This window comes from Gasterosteus aculeatus, chromosome 12, assembly GCF_964276395.1.
Source record: "Gasterosteus aculeatus chromosome 12, fGasAcu3.hap1.1, whole genome shotgun sequence".
NCBI classification, from domain to species: Eukaryota; Metazoa; Chordata; class Actinopteri; order Perciformes; family Gasterosteidae; genus Gasterosteus; species Gasterosteus aculeatus.
In genome coordinates this window covers 22,325,042-22,339,355 of record NC_135700.1, presented here as the reverse complement: position 1 = coordinate 22,339,355, position 14,314 = coordinate 22,325,042, and the positions used below count along the sequence as shown (strand labels likewise).

The window sequence follows — 14,314 nt, the reverse complement described above, 5'->3', positions numbered from 1 at the left end:
GCCCACTAGTCGGCCTCTCCATTAGCTTTTTACGGCTGCCCACCCTCTTAAAAAATCCTAAAGGAGGTTTTCATTTGTGAAGATTAATAAAAACTGTTAATATCATAACGTGTTTGTCACAGACAGCTGTTTTTTGTTGATGTTGTTGATGCAATAATCCAAAGTCCCATCGGTTCTTGTCTGAGAATCCAGTTTGACACTAACTTGACCTGCAAAAGCCTGTTATCTCTTCAGCACACTATGCTGCTGTCGGTTATAAAATTCACAAATTTGCCCGCTTGAATCAAATGATTCTGTCAGACAGAGTGATTGGAATTGGATAAAAGAATCCGACTCCCCATGTGTGATCACCCAGAGAGATCAGTTCCTTTCTCTCTCAGAGATCCACTTCCCTCCTCTGACCTCCATAAAATAAGCTCGCACATTTCTTCACGGCACATCCTTCGCACTTCGGCATTCCGGGAGCAGCTCAGTAATCCGCCTTTGTTTGAATATTTTAGCACAAGTTTTCATGTGCAAATGAGAAAGAAGGGATGACGACATCGCTGTCAATAACAAGCTCTATGGAATCTATTGGAAAAAGAATTGCAATTTTATTTGTATTCATGTACAGTATGAACTACAATCTCAGGTATCAATAATTGAACATCATCCTCAGAGAAATTAGTTGGACTTCTTACAAGCACAGTCTCTTATTTTTTTTTCTTGTTTTTCTTTAGCTTTTTTGTCTTTTTTTTAACAATTGAAGCACATGTAAAATTATGATCTGAAGATCTTTTTTTTTTTGCGTTATGTTTTTGAAAATATTTTTTTTTTCGTATAAATGTAACCATTTGATGATTATTCTCTCCAAAAATGAGAGGGAATATTACCACATACAGTAATCCTCCCTATACATAGACAGTTGGCAGATAACACACAATAATTTGATCACCTTGGCTTGGGCGGGGTTTTGCACACAAAAAAATCAAGCTCACTCTGCTGGTATTTCAAGTCCAACATTCTGCGGGTCAGAGGCTTAATTTCATTCTGGCATTCAAATATCTCTCCACATAGAGCCATCCGGCTCCAGCAAAAACCAATACTGATATATCCCATTCATTATGAACAGCTCACAACCCTCATCCCCAAATATATATTAAAAAAAAATCAACCTTTTTTTTATTTTTTCACTGTAGCCAGCGTCAACATTGAATCATTAAGCCACCGAAAGCATCGAAAAGGATTTGAGCATTGAAAAAAGAAAACAGTGGAAAGGGAAAGAATGGTTCACTCCACGACGTGACCAATGACTGCGCCTCCTTTCATCTCTCGCAGCGCTCGGTGAAAGGCTGAATGAAGGATGAATAGGTTTGTGTTTGCCTTGTTCCTGCTCCACTTTCCCCCACCTCAGCACACATGACCTGCCTTTTGAATGTATAATTCACCTCCACCGGCTCTGCTCGCCATTCCTCCATGGTATAGCATCAAAAATACATTTAAGAGACTGAGTGATTACAGGCGGCATGATTTTCGCGTGAGCGACGGTGCTTTCTACGGCAAGCTGTCTTCACCGGGGTGAAAATCAATAACGCGAGAGGAGCTCCCGGACGGCGGCGTCACATTCTTCACACCGTTGCCGGGCGATATTCAATCAATTGAAAACCTGAAACGACGCGCCGCTCTGATAAAAAAGCTGACGTCACGCAACTTGTCGAATCTCATCGAGTCCATTTGTAAATGCACACGCCGTCGACTAATCTGTCGCATTTGTGAAATCGACCAGTGGGAAATTCAAATACGCTCGTTGCGCAGAGACCAAAGCGAGAGGAATCTACCTCTTCTTACTTTCTGCACAGGGTCACTGTTTCCATGACGACAGTCTGATGGCTAGTTTTGCCTCCTTATTTCTTATCTTCTTCCCCCCCCCCCCCCCTCCCCTTCATATCTGTCATATATCTGTTTGAAGACCCCTCATGGCCATCGTGAGTCTGCCCCCCCCCCCCCCCCCCCCCCACACACACACACACACACTTCCCCACCCACCGTTCTTCACTTTTCATCCCTGCGTCCTTCTTCCCTGAGCCCCCCTCTTTGAAAGAGTAAATGAAAAAAAAAGCAAAGCGTAAACAGACTACAGGAGAGACAATGTTCTGATGGTCTATAAATGATCAGCGACATCAAAGCGGGCACATTTCTCTCAGACAAAAATGAGACTGAGCGAGGGTTGCTTTTTCGATATCAAAGGCCTCTACCCCCGGTTAGATGTTGGGCACGGGGAGAGTGGAAAAGTCTCCCGCTGCTCTGTTATCAGCTTTCCTCTGTTCGTCTGCAAATTAACTGCTGATACAGATTAATGAGCTATAACCCAGCTCCCCTTATTTTGTTGCAGGTTCCCTAACTGCCTCGCTGCCTGCGTTAGCCCCAGTCTGCGTCAGTCTGACAGGGTCACACTACATTACAAAGCAGCCTCATTTGCCTCTTTATCTCCGTAACAGATGGACCATCAGCGGCTGAGCTTGGCGTGACCCCCGGGGGGCGATGGCAAGGTAACGCGACGCTGAGTGGACGTAGATCATTACTGGGTTAACACGGAGGCTACAGACTGCAGCCTTATGCTCCCCCCCCTTCATTTTAGCCGGGCAAATATTCCGCCGCCGTGCGGCACGCGCCAGACCGGGCGGAGCGAGACAAATGAGACACGGCGAAGGGGGGGGGGGAGGGAGGCGGGACGTGCCTCAGCCAGGTGACGGAGAGACAATCAAAGAAAACCAGAGGACGCGGAGGGAAGGAGAGAGGGTGGGTGGGGTGGGCGAAGCACTCAGAGGAGAGGAGCAGTGGAAAAGAGAGGGAAGTAGTAAAGGTTGACGTGTAAAAGAGAAACGGTGGGAAGGAGGAGAGGGAGCGAAAACCTAATCTTAATTAAAGTGAAGGACGTATGGCTGTTGTTTAGGAGCCACGGGGGAAATGCACAGTTACTAATTTGGCTGCTGTGCTCCTCAGGCATGCTGGCTTCACTGTGATATCATCCGGAGCTGTGTCATTAAAAGAACCCATTTTGCATTGAGTGACAGCTTGAATATGACGGCAATGAACATGACCCCATTCTGGGTTTTTGTCTCTCTCTCTTAAACCTCTGCCGACATTGGACGTGGTAGGCTGAGCAGCTGAAACGCACATGGATGCTTTTAGATACTGAAGCAACGCACTTTTTTATCAGGTCAAATCACAGGATGAAATCAATGGCCTCTCTGTTCAAGGCCAAATCGTACCGCGGTTTCACACGAGCTGCATTTGATAGATTACACGTTCACATTTTGCAAACCATTCCTTCCCTTGTGCAGTATTACACACACACACACACACAGAAAGAGAGAGAGAGAGAGACATAGAGAGAGAGAGAGAGAGAGAGAGAGCGAGGGAAATAAAATGAGCTAAAAAGCTATCACAAAAGTTTTTTCTTCATTTAGCCACTAGACGTACTTATAATAAATAATCTTTGTTTTTGTAAAGACACTCGTTAAAGTATCACATGTTGTCCCTTTGCCAAATGCTGATTCATCGCCATCGCTTTTGTGATCAAAGTCAATGTAATTTTGACTCCTTTTTATCTCCAGCTTTTGGTCCATTGTACTCCTAGTATGAAACTGCTGATACTGGATGCTTAGTCAAATTCAAGATCAGATCTGGGTCTCTTGTACATTGTCTTTTGAGCAGGCTTGGATCAGTAAAGGTTCCTGTGTGACCGAGCTGTGTATGGTACTGAGCATAGGACCGTGGTGGTAGGAGCTCTTGTAGGTGTTGTAGTGGTTGTAGTGCTCCAGGGGGGGCATCGATAGGTGCCTCTCCATGGCAGCGACACCTGCGAGCTCTTCTTCAACTGTTATGACCTCCATGGAGGAGGCGGGGCCATCGGGATCCTGCTGGTTGTGCTGCTTCCTCATCTTGTAGAAAATGACCAGAAGCACAGCAGCCATGAGCGTGATGGCCACGAAGCAGCCGATGATAATCTTGGTGGTTTTCATCACCTCATCCAGACCGTTGAGGGGACCCTCTCCATCTGGGTCGAGAACTGGAATTGTGTAAGTCCGCTCTGTGGTCTTTGTTGAAACGGGAGTACCTCTCGTCGTGGAGGATGACACCCAGCCAAATGGGGGAAGCGGCGTTTGGCTATCGTCCCCCGGGGTCTCAATGGTCTCCACGGTGACTGTGGTAAAATAGGTCACCCCACTGTTTTCCACAGAAGTGACATTAAGCACAGCGGAGGCAGAAATGTTGCCCGCTGTGTTGCTAACCATACAGGTGTAAGTCCCAGTGTCCTGCATCGTGACGCTAGTAAAGTTCAGCGTCCCGTCATTGAGTACAGAGAGACGCACCTTGTAAGCCCCGTGGGTCACCAACGAGCCGTTTGGCGTGAGCCAGCTGATGGACGTCAGCGAGCTTGTACGACATTTAAGCTCGGCGCCCATGCCCTCTGTCACGTTCAAGTCGCTGGGTGGCTCCACGATGACGGGAACATCGCACTGGAAGTAGCTGTGGTCCAATTCCCCAATGTAGCGACCTTTAAAGACCGCAGGAGAATGGCAACGGGCGCAGCAGCTGGTGTTGGCAGGTACCGTCTCCTTCAGCCACCAGCTGAGCCACAGGATATCACAGTTGCAGTTCCAGGGGTTGTGGTGGAGGTGGACCCGCTCCAAGCGATGCAGTGGCGTGAAGAGGTCGTGTGGTAGAAAGGTGAGGTTGTTGTGAGCCAGGTTGAGCTCCACCATTGACTGAAGGTCGTCGAAGGAGTTCCTCTCGATAGTTTGGACCTGGGCGTGCATCATCCACAGCTTCTGGAGGTTCACCAATCCTAAAAATGAGCTGGGCTTCACAACGGACAGCTGGTTTCCAGACATTTCCAGCTCCTCGAGCCTGACCAAGGGTGAGATGTTGGGAATCTCCTTGAGGTTGCACATTCCCAGATTTAGGTAGCGCAGGTTGCTCAAGTCCTTGAAGGCTCCTTCAGAAATGTAGGAGAGACGTTTGAGCTCGCCTAGATCCAGCCTTCGGAGCGAGGGGACCCGGTTGAAGGCATAAGATGGTATACTTTCGATGGGGTTGTTCCGTAGCCACAATTCCTTCAGCTTGGACAAGTACTCAAATGCTCCATTGGGGATTGTCGTAAGCCGATTATCAAAGAGCTCCAAGGTGTTGAGGCTGGCCAGTCCATTGAAGGCGCCAATTTCAATGTTACGAATGTGGTTTTTGCTCAACTGCAGGATCTCCAGATGGCGCAGGTGTTTAAAACTGTCCACCTTGATGACCTGGATTAGGTTGTCCTGGAGGTTCAGGTAGCGAGTGTTTGTCGAAATGCCATCTGGGACGTCCCGCAGGCTGCGGCGGGTGCATATGACTTTGCTGAACTGATTGCTGCATGAGCAGACGGAAGGACAAGTCTGCGCTCTGACCAGCCCGGCCACCACCAGGATCTGGAGGGCCAGAAGCAGCACAAAGAGGGGGTTGGACAGCGCCCCCTTCAGCCTACGACCTCTCATTGTCTGGCGCTGGAGGGAGGAGATCATTTTGTTCACCATTCATAGTTCATCTGCTGTTTGTGTTCTCTGTGGAAACAAGAAAAGAGAGGATTACATTTAGTAAACCACACAAAGAAGGCAGAGAATGAACTGACAGAAAACAAATAAATGGAAGATGCAACTTGAAGCTGTGGGAAATTATAATAGGTATTTTTGTCCATTTCTTTTCCTGCACATAGTCCAAACAATTCATCAAAATCTGGTCAACAGAATCTAATTAAAATGCTAAAATGCTCATTGAATGTAGAAGAAATAAGAGCAAGATGAATTAACGGCTTCAATTGTCACGCACAATGTAGAATATCATTTTGTCTTTGTTAGCTTTTGTTGTTTTTGTTAACACTGGATTGTCCCAGATTTACATACTTCAGAGAAGCTCATGCATCTGCACTAACAAAGACAACTTTAAGCATTAGATCAATTCTTTGCAAGCCCCTTACTCATTGGGCTCCTGGAATTATTTAATACCCCAAAAGCGACGTTAAATAATAATTTAACATTGGCATTTCAGCACCATGCTCAATGAACTCAATATGTCCATGCTAACAACAATATAAAAACAAACAAATGCAACCTGTAAAATGCATGAATGCAAAGAATAAGGAGATCCAGCTGCTCTTGTCGCTTTACAGCTCGCATCCTGATGTAAAACTTACACAAAGCCATTGATAAATACATGCTATCCAATGACAAAACAATGATGGGCATTTTTCTCTACTTTGACATTTTTCTGCAATATTCTACATCCTTTTTATTGCCTTTGTAATTATTTATCTGCAATTCATATCCTGGGGTTACAAAAACAACTCTTTCATTGATTCATGATTAATGGCTTTTTCTTTACTTGACATTATTCGCCGTGAGGACAAAATGTCCCACGAACAGCGTGATTTAACGGTGGAGAGGCCCAACATTGCCTTTAAATAACTACAGCAGGATTTATCATTTCCCAAATCAAGTGACTGACAAGAAACTCGTTACTCGGTTATCTTAGATTAGATTAAATCAGATTAGATTAGTCCATTCAGCCTGAGTGTGCTCGTGGTAAAAATAGACCCAGACGTTCATACACAAACGGTACAGCACGTACCTGCCACTTCCACACAGCAATGTTAATACGCTGCTGTCGCCCCTCATTATCTCCTGCCCACGAGCATGGTACCCAACAAATAAATCAATACGCACCGTACCCCGAACATATCATGCATGCCGGGGAAAATATAAAACGCGACGGCATTGTGTCGCGCCGTTCAATCTAACGGCACGGCGTCCGTCCTCCAGTCAGCGTCTTCCCACGAGAGCCATTAACCGAGGCCGCGTGGTCCTCACGTAGGAGTATTTACCCCCTGTCTCCTTCCCACTCCTCCCGGTTATCTGTTAACCTCCTCTTCCCATCCAGCCGCCATCGCGAGGAAACGAGTCTATCACGACAGGTGTTTTCTAAACTGTAAATATTGTTGAGTGAGGTGGAAATGTTCTCCGGTGAGGATGACCGGCCGGCTTAATCGGTAGAAACGAGCCCCGCGTGTGGAATTCAGCGGGACCAGCCAGGCCAATGCCAGGCCGTGCCAAGCCGAGGTGTTGGGAGGGGAAACGGATCGAATGACGCCTCCCGCTGGCAGGGGCTCGTTTTTTTTTGTGTCTGGCTGGAATTACAGCAACTCTGTGCCGCCACCTGAAAGAACAAAATGTCACACATGGCTAAAAAACACGCGCGCGTCGGGGGAATGTGAGCCGTCAATAACACATCTCTCGTGGCATTTCCGCCTGAGCGCTTAAAGATTAATAGAAAATTCAGCAACGCGCGCGTTGAACAATCACTCACGGAGTAATTGTAGCCTTGTGCGAACGCCGTCTCCGCGAAACATTCGATCTGAATACGTTTAATCGGAACGGAATGCCTCATGAAATAAAGGGATTGCAGAAGGAAGAAAAAAAAAAAATGGCTCCAAACATATTTCCTCCCTTTGTCGGTGGAACACTGAGTGGATTAATTCCATCTAGGCACACTCAACATGTATTCACAGCCTCTGAAAGCAGTGCTGCTTACATCTAAAATCCTGCCAGCAACATAAAAAACACTCCCACCCGCACTTTTCTGCTCAGTGCACCAGCAGCCACTGGCATTATCTGCGACACCACTGTGATTTGCCCAATCTGTTTGTTCTAATGAGTTTGTTGGGAAAGTGTGGGGGTAACTTATGCCTCAATCAGGGCGTGCATAGCAAGGAGGCTTACATAAAGTCTGTGAGAGCGCTTAGACCCACGACGTCAGGCCGTCGCAGTCTTGTCGGAGTCGTGGAAACAGGCGGACAGCGACGTTTCACTCCAACCGGCCGGATGCGATCGCTCAGCAGGGGGGGGGAAGCGAGCTCGTGGGTTTTTAATGCACGTGACCGAATGTCTACAACTCCAGCGCGCCGCTGACGGAAGAAGCAGAAGAAAGGAGTCCCACGGCGCGAAGACAAGAAGAGATGTGTTAACACTGCTCCGCACAAGTCAAATTGACAAAGATTTTACATTTACGAGGATCAAACGTAAGAAGAAATGTTGCATTATTGAGCAACTTGCTTTGCAGGCACTTTTTTTTTTGATTTTGGATGTTTGTCTTTGCTTGTTGGCATATTAAACATTTCCCCTCAGAGTTCTACGTGGGGGAATTTGGACTGATCCATGTACAAAATCATTATTCCCCCCCTGCGCGACAAAAATGACAAACGTCCCAATTTGTATTTCTACAATCTGGAACAAGACTTCCAGAAAAAGGCCAAATTGTTTAAGTGACATTTTATTATGCAACTTACTGATCAGTCATTTGCAATTGATCCAAGTGGGTGTTGAAGGAACGAAATGTGGCACGTCCCTGGTTGTGAGGGAGAAAGAAGCCCGCGGCCACTCGGTGGGCCGTCCGGCTCACTCAATGTCTGTTAATTCAGTCGCCACTGATTCATCACATTTGCATACGTTCGCTGCTCTTCTCGCCGCGTGACCTCCCCGTAACCTCCCCCGGCCATCTGGGTCTCTACAAAACACACGTTCAGGATTGAGAACATACAAATGAGCGGCGTAAACGGTTTGTTTCATGAGGACTGAGGATTGGCTGCATTCACGCGCCATTAACACCACGTAAGGCGACGCGTCCCGGCCCACGTGTGTCTCACGTCAATGTCCTGCCTTCCATCCATAAAGGACTCAAACGGCGTTAGCAAGGGGAGCGAAGGAACCTGCTAAAAACACATCACCAGCGATGTTAATGTGTCACCTGAGGGTCGGACTGACCGTTATATAATGTTGGGCTAATTGCATTTTGTATACATGCATTACATTTTGAATGATGTAATGATTATTGTTCTTATGTCATTTAAGTAAGTTTCTCAAAATTGCTTCAAAGTAAGGTAATTACAACGTATTAGTTTAAAAAAAAACTAATTACACAAGTGAGGGACCATTCAAATTAAGATAAAAATGCATCTACTTCCTCTAAAACACTTAAGAATGAATGTGTGTGTGGGAGTGGTTCTCGCATAAGGAGCAATGTGCATGTGAGGTAAATTCCTAACATGTTAACATCTTCCAACATCTTTATTATTGTCTACAAATCCCACGCTGAGTTTGTCCGTCCGTCAATACCTGCCGACTCTCGCCTGTGGCGCTCAGAAGCTTATCTGTTGCTATTGAAGAGCTACATTTTTGGAAACGGGTCAGAAATGCACACTTTTGTTCTGCTCCAAAGGGTCATTAGTATCCTACAAAGGCTGGCAGCGGTAGTGCGGCCTTTCAGCACCAAGCGGATTAATAGGAGAGTATTTCTGGCTGTGGATAAATACACATTTGGTGAATCCGTAGAAGCGACTCATAATAAGTACCAATGTTTGCTGCAATGAAGGAATATGCAGCCGCTGCAACAATTATTCATTTTCTTGTAGTTTTTGGACTTTAGTGGAGATCTTTGGAACAAAGGGGATAAATCACACTTTGCTCACACAGAAAATACTTATTAGTAGAATAAATTCAAAATAAATATAGAATACTGTTAGCATGATCTTTTTAAATGGCTTTTTGTCAACAAATTGATCTACATAAAATGAATATGCATCGACTATGTTCTCCTCGTTGATTGAGTATTTCTTTTGAGCAAGAAGAGGATTTTATTTTTGTCTCATGTGATAGTTAGCTGATGTAAGACGCACGTTTACACATTGGACTCTATAATGGTTGCAGATAAACGGACTAATTAAGAAAACAATTGGTGGATTAATTGGCAATGAAAATTACACATCAAATGTAGTAATATTGCACAAACCATCAAGAGTGCACTAGATCTGGAATAATCCAGTGTTGCCAACACACACCAAAGGTCGACGAGATCCAGTGAGAAAAAGACGCCTCAGCCTCCAACCAAAGCCACTCACCCCAAAAATAGCATTATGGGCACAAACATTTCATATAGTAGAGACCTAACCCAGTAAATTGTGTCAAATTAAAAAACAATTCTCCTTTTCCCCTCATTTTCTTCATATTTCTTGATTCCTGCCGGGGGTGAAGAGAAGAAGAGAATTCAACAATTATCTAAAAAACAACCCTCTCTGGCTTCATGCTAACAAATGAACTGTGTTTCAGTTTTCTTACGAGCTAACAATGTTCTCACACTTATGAAACCGCTAAATGTGGCCCAGCACGACAAAGGCTCTTTGACGATTTTCTTGCCATGACAGATTAATACGCCATAATTATTAAGATTAACCCGAATCCAGTAATAATCGCACGAAGGGAAGACAGCGGCAGCGTCGCTGTGAGCTTCCAGCACAATCTGCGCTGCGGCTCGCAGTCAGCTTTTTATATGCCACGTTGGGGGGGGGTCTGAGCCCGTCGTGGAGGCCACCTCTGCTGCTGCTGCTGCCGCCTCCTTCTCCTTCAGCCTGAAGAGCACTTCACTCTCTGCTCCACCTGCAGCAGAGTGTGGGGGGGGGGGAGGGAAACAAGGCCGTCCCCCCCCCCCTCCCCCATCCCGGCCTCGGCACGCTGCGTGCTGGTGTTGGGGAAATAAATCTAGCATGCTGCTGTTGGGTGCTGCTGACTTATCAGCCGAACTCGACTCTTTTTAACGGGGGGGGGGGGACAGAAATAACGGCTCCTTCGCCGACCGCACGGGGCTCAGAACAGCTTAAACCGCTGTATTTCCTCAGACGTTTCTCTCTCTCTCTCTCTCTCTCTCTCTTGCGGTGGTGTTATCTAACAAATATAAAAATACGAATGCATATTTAAAGAGTTGTCGCCAGCTTGCTTGCAGCAGCCAATTTTAAACTGCGCCTGTAAGTGGGCTGAGCCCGGGCTGTTTTAGTCTACGGACCAGACGCTGTCACGCGCGTCACATTCCTTCGTGTATCGGCGAGTTTGGTGCTAAAATTGCGTCCTGTCGATTCACAGTATACATATAATATATACAAATGTCTCCATTACTGGTCTCATTTAGTGCGCATCGCTCTGCTTTGTCAAAAGATTTCCGGGCCGCTGCTGCGGCGCAATTTGGTCGACACAAATAAGGAAGGCGCAACCCAGATTTCAGCGTTGTTAATTTCTTTATCTGTATAAACCCGATACGGAAGATTACTCTCCCGCCTATTGCCCCGAAGAGGAATGAAAAAAATCGTTATTTCAGCTCCGGATGGAACGGAGCATAAATGACTTTCTGTGCATTCAAACAGATGATTCAAAGTACAACTGACGGCAACCACAATATTTCATTTTCAAGGTAATGAAAGTAACAATCCATCCTGATGAGAGTACCCAAGTCCAACTATCCGGAGGCACAAGGTAACGTCGTCCTGATTGTATGGGGGGCTCGAACGCATGAAACATAAAGTCCTCTTGAAAGACGGCTGCAGACATGAAAAGGAGGGAAAACACAAGCAAGGTCACATTGATGTTATGCTGAAGCTTTTCTCTCTCTCTCTCATCTCTGTGGAGATAAAGTGCTTTGTGAATGGACGGCTGCCAAGCAAGTCAGTGAGAGGTGGAATGCTAAGCTATGGGGCTGCTATGGAGACCGCGGCCACGCTCAAAACTTAATAAAGCTGACCAAACCAAAGGTGTTTACTCAGTCGCCCCCCCCCCCCCCACAGACAGGGTGTGTTTGAGTCCCTTCTCAGTCATTGTGAACGGGTCAATAGAAAAACGTAATTGGATTTTCGAGCACTTCCACATAAAAGCTCCTTTTAATTTTAAAGCTGCTCCGATTGATTATCTGACCCAAGGGAGGAGGGGGGGGGGGCGAAAACATGAAAACTATAGCTCGCTGATACATTGATTTGACCCTACAGCAAATACCGCCTGCTGTGCCACATTATTCTAAACAATGAGCCAAAAGAGGATTAAAAGCTTCAGAAAAATGCAGCTTTAGATCATTTTTAGATCGTTTCATTTCACCACATTCTCCCATCCGTGTTTCACAAACGCAAGGTCCCGAGCTCACTTGATGGAAGACCCCCGCGCGTTTTTTCCGGCTACTTGGCGACGCCGCCGAGGGCCGGAAGCCAGAGTGCTCGACGGGCTCAAAGCGCCTTCACCGGGTTTTTCAAGGCGCATTTCATTCGGCACCGGAATCAAACGCTTCGCAGCTTCGAAACACCAGAACAGACAACAGAGGAGATTAGAAAATAACAAATGACGATCTTGGCGGGTTTGAGGAACAGCTGTCTGTTTTTAGTGGGAAGCTGAGAGATCAGCGAAGCGTCACCGGCTGTTCTTCATCTGTTTTGTAAATGAATTGTTTGTTAAATGTGAACAAAATTAACTTTACTGCTGTTTGACGACAAGAAGGGAACCATTGGAACTGGGCTGCACGTGGCCCACGACAGAGAAGGAGTTTTGTTACTTCTGCACCGGAGGCTACGCTACCCGCATATCCGTCCCGGACGTGATGTTTAAAAAAGGACTTTGGTTTCCATCTTTTTTTTGTCTCTTCATTCCATGAGGCAAAAAAAAAGCGGCGCGTTGACCCTCTGGACGCGAACCTCCACCGTCCCCCTCGGGGCCGCGGCGCGTCCAGATGGCACTCTCGCATTATAGAAAATCATCACAATTTTAGATGATCAGGCTCATTTGCTCCCGTCCGCGATGGAGCGAGATTAAATTAAAAGAAAGGCAAAATCGAGAGCAATCCAGCTGCCCTCTGGAATTACGGTCAGGCGGACAATCACTGTGAGAACAAAAACCTATAGACTCATTTTAATTTGCTATTAGGCAATATGCTAGGCTATTTTGTCGGAAGAATGGTACAAAAGTAATTTGTTTTAAAATGAGTCTCTTGTTTTTGATGAGAAATGTCATTATCAGCCATCGTGCCCATAGAGTGATGATTGCAGCTCACCCCCAAACAGGCAGTTTAGGGTGTATATTTTTGTAATGGGACACATTTCAAACTTTGTGGAAGAGACGGAAAAGCAAAAGGCCTTTTCGTATATAACTTCTGGTCCTACAACAGGGAGGTATGTAAGACGTTTAACAAGCGTGTAGAGTAGGAACCGCCTGTGTCAACCATGAATACTCGATCCACTGACATGTGACAGTTTGACCGACTCTTATTGTGCAAACAGAGTCCCGTTAAGCTCTGAGTTATTTCGTGTGGTTTAATCTCAGGCAAGTAGGGAACGGTTGCCTTCTTGTGCCAATACTGGAAAGAGGGAGGGTGAAGAGGCACGTTTAAAAGAGATCATTCAATTCCTGTTCACGTGTAACCGTACGCTGCCTCCATTATGCTAATTGCATGGGCAAAATAATCAGCAGGGACCTCCATGTTGGAACGCACTCTGCCAGGCCTGCGTCTGGTCTCTGCAGCGGGATTAGGACGGGACGGCCGACTGAATGCGAGGGGAAGAGGGGGGGGGGGGGGGGGGGGTGGCGCCTCTCAGTATTCGCGTCACTCCACCGGTCGCCCACCAACCGGCTCCCCGCTTCCCTTAAAAGCAGATCTGCCGCGCCGGAGGGGCATCGAGGGGCGTCGAGGGGCCGAGGGGGAGGAAGAGGAAGCGCGGCGAAGCACGTTGGCGTGACTCGCGGCGAGCGGGGGACAATCTTTGTAATTGGTTACACAGGTTTAGACTAATGCTCGCCAGGGGGCATGTGGAGGGAGGGGGGGGGGGGGGGATGCGAGGAAAGCAGGTGGCAGCCGGAGGTCCGGGGAGGTCGGGACACACAGCCGGCGGCGGTGGCACAATAACGAGCAGCACGGACGCCCATAAGCTGCCTTTCTCGCGGCGGCGGAACGGACCGCTGCGTCGACGGTTTCTGCTGCGACCGGTGAGATAAAACGACGTAGCAGCGGCGCGCTTCTACGCCGAAGGATGAAACCTTGAATTCCTTGAATCATCAGTGGAACTCTGGCTCTCTCCAAATGTGTTAATAATATATTGAACGTGAATTCTCTCGGGTTCGGCGCGTGTTTACATCTCCCTCATATCCAGGTATGAGAACCCTTTTCGGGAGGAATCGGCGCAGTCATTTCGGTCTCAGTCTCCCCGCCCGTGGTGCACTGGAAACACCTCCAAGAGGCCGACGCGCCGTGAGTCATGAAGACAACAGTGTCGCATAAAAAAAAATACGACAACAACAACAACAACAACAACAACACAACAGCGGTGCGGCTTCAATGGCCATCTTGGCAGGTCGCCGCTCCCTACAGAATGCAGCGTGCTCACTGAAGTGTCCCCTGGTTCAGTTCACGGCCGTCGGCCGTTGAATTCCGGCCGTTCTAGTTTGCA

The 14,314-nt window shown here is 47.1% G+C and overlaps 1 protein-coding gene across 1 annotated transcript in view; it reads right to left on the bottom strand.

The window, feature by feature from the left end:
* Nucleotides 1–573: 573 nt before the first annotated feature.
* Nucleotides 574–14,314, bottom strand: part of lrrc4cb (leucine rich repeat containing 4C, genome duplicate b) — a 36,443-nt gene continuing 22,702 nt past the window's right edge. The window contains exon 2 of the mRNA XM_040163726.2: nt 574–5,582. Coding sequence (XP_040019660.1) covers nt 3,660–5,555 — 1,896 coding nt within the window. The 5' untranslated portion in view covers nt 5,556–5,582 and the 3' untranslated portion in view covers nt 574–3,659. The remainder of the gene's footprint in view (nt 5,583–14,314) is intronic.